Source organism: Pongo abelii, chromosome 18, assembly GCF_028885655.2.
Source record: "Pongo abelii isolate AG06213 chromosome 18, NHGRI_mPonAbe1-v2.0_pri, whole genome shotgun sequence".
Lineage (NCBI taxonomy): Eukaryota > Metazoa > Chordata > Mammalia > Primates > Hominidae > Pongo > Pongo abelii.
In genome coordinates this window covers 87,379,382-87,385,381 of record NC_072003.2, presented here as the reverse complement: position 1 = coordinate 87,385,381, position 6,000 = coordinate 87,379,382, and the positions used below count along the sequence as shown (strand labels likewise).

Here is a 6,000-nt window from a genome sequence, read left to right as displayed (position 1 = left end):
GCAGGAGAATGGCATGAACCCGGGAGGCAGAGCTTGCAGTGAGCCGAGATCTCGCCACTGCACTCCAGCCTGGGCGACAGAGCGAGACTCCGACTCAAAAAAAAAAAAAACTGCTAACCACACTTCACTCTGGAAAAGACAGATTGTTACTTTTCCCTTCTGGGCTGTTTGACATTCTTTCCAGAAGTGTGCGTGTGCGTGGCCTCCTTGCCTCTAGTAATGGCGGGAGTTTCCATTTCTACCGTAATAGAATGGAAACGGCGCCACGAGTCCACTGTGAGGAGGGTGCAGGACAAGCTGGGTGTGGTGGCTCAGGTAGGGGTCAATTGGACTGGCTGCAGGACACCCAGACACCTGGCAGAGCTTGATTTTGGGGTGTCGGGAAGGTGTTTCCAGCAGAGACTGGCGTCTGAGCTTCAGCGGACCGGGTGGTGAAGAGCTCTCTCTGTTGCAGGATTGATAAGGAATCAGAGAGACTAAGGGGTTGAGGAGGATATTTATTATTTAGGTGCACCGGCCCAGTCGGATTAACAGCCAAAGGACTGAGCCCTGAACAACGAGTTAAGTTACCTTTTAAGCATTTCGTGGGGTGGAGGGAGATCTGTGCAGGGGGAAGCATATTACAGAACCGAGAAACAAAGACAGTTATTCAATTAATTGAGACATGCTTTACATCATTTCTTACTTTTCAAGGAAAAACATGTTTTGCGACTTGAGTTGATCTGTTTATGGCCTTGCAGCTGCACGGCTAGAGAAACAGGGTCTTCACAATGCCTGGGAAAGGGAGAGATAAGGCTCACTAGCCACAGAAAAGCAAGCAGTTAATTTTAAAGGACTTCAGCACTTTCTCTTTCCCAGGGGGAGCTGGGTTTTCTTACATACAGCTGAGTTTCTGCTTACATATTCTTAATTTCTTTTAATTCCTGTTCCACCTCAATGTGGACAGCACCATCCAATCTGCTGGGACCCAGAGAGAACAAAAACAGAGAAAAGGTGAATGTGTCCGTCCATCTGCTGGACTGGGGCGTGCTCTTCCTCCCCTTCCCTTGGACAACTCCCAGCTCCCTGGCCGTGGGACTCCAGGACTTACACCAATGCCACCCTCTGCCCCAGGGTTCTCAGGCCTTTGGCCTTGGACTGAGAGTTACACCCTCAGCTTCCCTGGTTCTGAGGCCTTTGGACTTGGACTGAGCCATGCTACCAGCACTCCAGGGTCTCCAGCTTGCAGTAGCCTGTCCTGGAACTTCTCAGCTTCCATAATCATATGGGCCAATTCCCCTAATTTTCCTCTCATCTATCTATCTATCTATCTATCTATCTATCTAATCTATCATCTATCATCAATCTACCTATCATTTATCTCTTTATTTCTATCTATCACCTACCTCAGGCAGGAGAATAGGGAATGAGGGTAACCCAGGGTTAAGGCAGAAGCAAAAGGGCAGCAGGAGCAGCCGGTTCCAGGCAAGATTGGGCAGCACACGGGCCACAGTCTCACTCCTGTGGTAACAGAACAGAAGCCTCCACTTCTGCCTCTGATTGGTCAGGGGCCAATCCTTCATAGGACGTAACCAATTGGAATCGTCTAAAGGGCACCTGGGGTTGTTACCAAATTCTTTTAGCTTAATAAAAACCCTGAAGAACATGGTAATCAGGGTTCTTCAGCCACTTGCTTGTTCTTCTCTTGCTTGTTTGTGTGTTTTGCTCAATTCTTTAACACGCCAAGAACCTGGACAACTCGAAGTTAAGACTTTCCATCTGGTAACATGTCTATCATCTATCATCTAGCTATCATCTACCTACCATCTATCTACCTACCAATCATCTTTCTTCATCTATCCTTTATCTACCATCTATCTACTTATCTGTCTACCTATCTATTGTCTGTCATCTGTCTACCTATCTAGCTATCATCTCTCTCTCTAATCTATCATCTATCTATCTATCTATCATCTCTTTCTCTCTCTCTTTCTCTAATCTGTCTATCTGTCTGTCTATCCCATTGGTTCTGTCTCTCTGGAGAACCCTGACTAATACACTGGGGCTGGTGATATTTTGTAAGTAAAGCAGAGTCCTGCCATGGGGCAGCAAGGAGATGAGGAAGACAGGGAGACCCCCAGCCCACAGGTACTGCTGCAACGCAGTCAACCTAAACTGGGCAGGCTGAAGAGGGCAGGACGGCTGAGGATGGCAGAGGACATGCCCCAGGAGCCTGTGGGGCATCATCGACTGCCCAGGCTGAGGATGGCAGAGGACATGCCCCAGGAGCCTGTGGGGCATCATCGGCTGCCCAGGTGAGCGTCCTCAGGAGATGCCACTGCTCACATGGGGCTGGCAAGGCCTGGGGTGGGAGCTTGGCCTGCAGCAATGGAAGTGCCACTCTAAGGATGTCACTTGTGTCAACAACAGCTTGACAGAGTGTTATCATGTATGATGGAATCCTAGAATGTTCCCTGCTTTACAGATGAGGAAATGGAGGCAAAAGCCAATGAATGAATGAGTGAATGAGTGAATGAGTGAATGAATGAGTGAATGAGTGAATGAGTGAGTGAATGAGTTGAGTGAATGAATGAGTGAATGAGTGAGTGAGTGAATGAATGACTGAGTGAATGAATGAGTGAATGAATGAGTGAATGAATGAGTGAATGAGTGAATGAGTGAATGAATGAGTGAATGAGTTGAGTGAATGAATGAGTGAATGAGTGAGTGAGTGAATGAATGACTGAGTGAATGAATGAGTGAATGAATGAGTGAATGAATGAGTGAATGAGTGAATGAGTGAATGAATGAGTGAATGAGTTGAGTGAATGAATGAGTGAATGAATGAGTGAATGAGTTGAGTGAATGAATGAGTGAATGAATGAGTGAATGAGTTGAGTGAATGAATGAGTGAATGAATGAGTGAATGAGTTGAGTGAATGAATGAGTGAATGAATGAGTGAATGAGTTGAGTGAATGAATGAGTGAATGAATGAGTGAATGAATGAGTGAATGAGTTGAGTGAATGAATGAGTGAATGAATGAGTGAATGAGTTGAGTGAATGAATGAGTGAATGAATGAGTGAATGAATGAGTGAATGAGTTGAGTGAATGAATGAGTGAATGAATGAGTGAATGAATGAGTGAATGAATGAGTGAATGAGTGAATGAGTGAATGAATGAGTGAATGAGTTGAGTGAATGAATGAGTGAATGAATGAGTGAATGAATGAGTGAATGAGTTGAGTGAATGAATGAGTGAATGAATGAGTGAATGAATGAGTGAATGAATGAGTGAATGAGTGAATGAGTGAATGAATGAGTGAATGAGTTGAGTGAATGAATGAGTGAATGAATGAGTGAATGAGTTGAGTGAATGAATGAGTGAATGAATGAGTGAATGAGTTGAGTGAATGAATGAGTGAATGAATGAGTGAATGAGTTGAGTGAATGAATGAGTGAATGAATGAGTGAATGAGTTGAGTGAATGAATGAGTGAATGAATGAGTGAATGAATGAGTGAATGAGTGAGTGAGTGAATGAATGACTGAGTGAATGAATGAGTGAGTGAGTGAATGAGTGCGTGAATGAATCAGACTTCCCAAGGGTGGGTGCGTTTCCACGATGACTGTGTGAGAAGGAGAGAACATATCATCCAGACTTGGTTTTTGTTGCTCAAAACAAATGCAAGCAAACTCCTGGGCCCACTAGGGCAATGGCCGAAAGTCGCAGACCCTATCCATTGTGTGCGGGATTTCGGTGGGATTCTTGGGCTTTCAGGAGCCTACAAGTGGACTCGCATTTCAACACCTGTGTTCTGTAGGGTTTTCTAGATCTAAGATTCTAGGATTCTATGAAAAGTTACGATATCCCTGCCCCCTAAAAGATTGTAAGTTTGAACAACAACAAGAAGTCACAAACTGGTGCATCCCAATCCCATAGGTTCCATTTCACAGGTAAAAGGTGTCTGGGTGAATAAACTGCTGTGCCGCTCAAAGGACCCAAAGGAGGGTTCTTTGTGGGTTGGCATCTGCAAATATCACCAGCTGCCTGGCTAGGGTGACCAGCTAACATACTGTCCCCATGTGGACCCTGGGCATGAAGGGAGGTACCAGGCCGGGGCAGGGGGCAGTGGCTCACGCCTGTAATCCGAGCACTTTGGGAGGCCAAGCTGGGAAGATTGCTTGAGCCCAGGAGTTCAAGACCAGCCTGGGCCACATGGCGAGAACCTGCCTCTACAAATAATTTTTAAAATTAGCTGGACATAATGGCATGCACCTATAGTCCCAGCTACTTGGGAGGCTGAGGAGGAAGGATCACTTGAGCCTGGGTGATTGAGACTGCAGTGAGCCATGATGGCACCACCGCACTCCATCTTGGGTGACAGAGCAAGACTTCAACTCAAAAAAAAAAAAAAAAGAAAGAAAGAAAAGAAAAGAGGCTGGACACAGTGGCTCATGCCTGTAATCCTGGCACTTTGGGAGGCCGAGGTGGGTGGATTGCCCGAGCTCAGGAGTTTGAGACCAGCCTGGGAAACACAGTGAAACCCCATCTCTACTAAAAATACAAAAAATCAGCCGTTGTGGCAGTGTGTGCCTGTAATCCCAGCTACTCAGGAGGCTGAAACAGGAGAATCTTTTAAACCTGGGAGGCGAAGGTTGCAATGAGCCAAGATCACGCCATTGCACTCCAGCCTGGGCAACAGAGTGAGACTCCATCTCAAAAAAAAAAAAAAAAGAAAGAAAAAAGAAAAGAGGCCGGGCGTGGTGGCTCACACTTGTAATCCCAGCACTTTCGGAGGCCGAGGCAGGCAGATCACCTGAGGTCAGGAGTTCAAGACCAGCCTGGCCAACATGGTGAAACCCCATCTCTACTAAAAATACAAAAAATTAGCTGGGCATGGTGGTGGGCACCTGTAATCCCAGCTACTCAGGAGGCTGAGGCAGGAGAATTGCTTGAACCTGGGAGGCGGAGGTTGCAATGAGCCGAGATCACGCCATTGCACTCTAGCCCAGGCAACAGAAGTGAAACTCTGTCTTAAAAAAAAAAAAAAAGAAAAGAAAAGAAAGAAAGGTGGCCCTGTTAATGTTTATGCCAAGACAGCAGGCATGACCTGGAAGTGTCCCAAGCCACAGGGCATCTTGCTTCCGGGGAGAATGAATGAATCAAATCGCACCTATTTTGAGGCAAGCAAGAACTCTATGACTTCAGGAGCCCTGGTGGATGGACAGAAGCTCCCTGCTCCCCCGACCTGTCTACTCAGCAGTGCTTTAGCCAGTCCCATTCCCGTACTTCTGAGCCTGCCTGCCAGTCCCTCCTCACACACACACCATGGCTTTGTGCCTGGTATTGAGTGTCCCGGAGCCCCAAACCACAGGGTCAACCCCATGAAAGAAACAGGGACTCTGCTCTCATCCACTCGCCCCCACCCCCTGTGTAATCCCCTGGTGCTCACGCAGCCCCACCGTAAAGTTTTCCCAGCTCCCTGGCAGACTTGTGCCGCTGTTTGCCAGATCAAAGCCCAGTGACCTGAGTGGCCTGTCCCCAGCAGAGGCCACTAGTCCCTGTGGACCCACCCCATTGGGAAAGGCATGGGTTGATCTTTAACCATTAGGCTCAGGGGTTGGGATGAGTTTCTACAAAAAAGAGGTGGGTACACGCCAGTCCACAGTGGTCCTGATCAAAGTGAGAACAGACAGCAGGGAACATCACCCTCTTCAGATTGGAGTCAGTGGGAACAAACCCAAGATGTTGGGGAGGAACACTTGGAAGACCTCAGCTTTCTCCTTGGTTGAGCAGATGTGGGTCCCTCTCTGGAGTCGTTCGATGAGGCCAGGGCGATGGTGTTCTCAGCATTCCTGTGCACGGCGAACCAGCAATAACACTTGTAAGTAGAGCCTCAAATTTCCCAAATGCAACTGGATCCTTGTCTTAGCTGATGGGGTCTTTTGAGAGGAGAGAGGAGAGACTGTCCCAAGCCACATGGGTTCGGATTTCCACTCCGTTTCTAATTTTTTTTTTT

The 6,000-nt window shown here is 47.2% G+C and overlaps 1 protein-coding gene across 1 annotated transcript in view; it reads left to right on the top strand.

Annotated features, from left to right (window-relative positions):
- Window positions 1–5,647: 5,647 nt before the first annotated feature.
- Window positions 5,648–6,000, top strand: part of CA5A (carbonic anhydrase 5A) — a 49,409-nt gene continuing 49,056 nt past the window's right edge. The window contains exon 1 of the mRNA XM_024233687.3: window positions 5,648–5,865. Coding sequence (XP_024089455.1) covers window positions 5,727–5,865 — 139 coding nt within the window. The 5' untranslated portion in view covers window positions 5,648–5,726. The remainder of the gene's footprint in view (window positions 5,866–6,000) is intronic.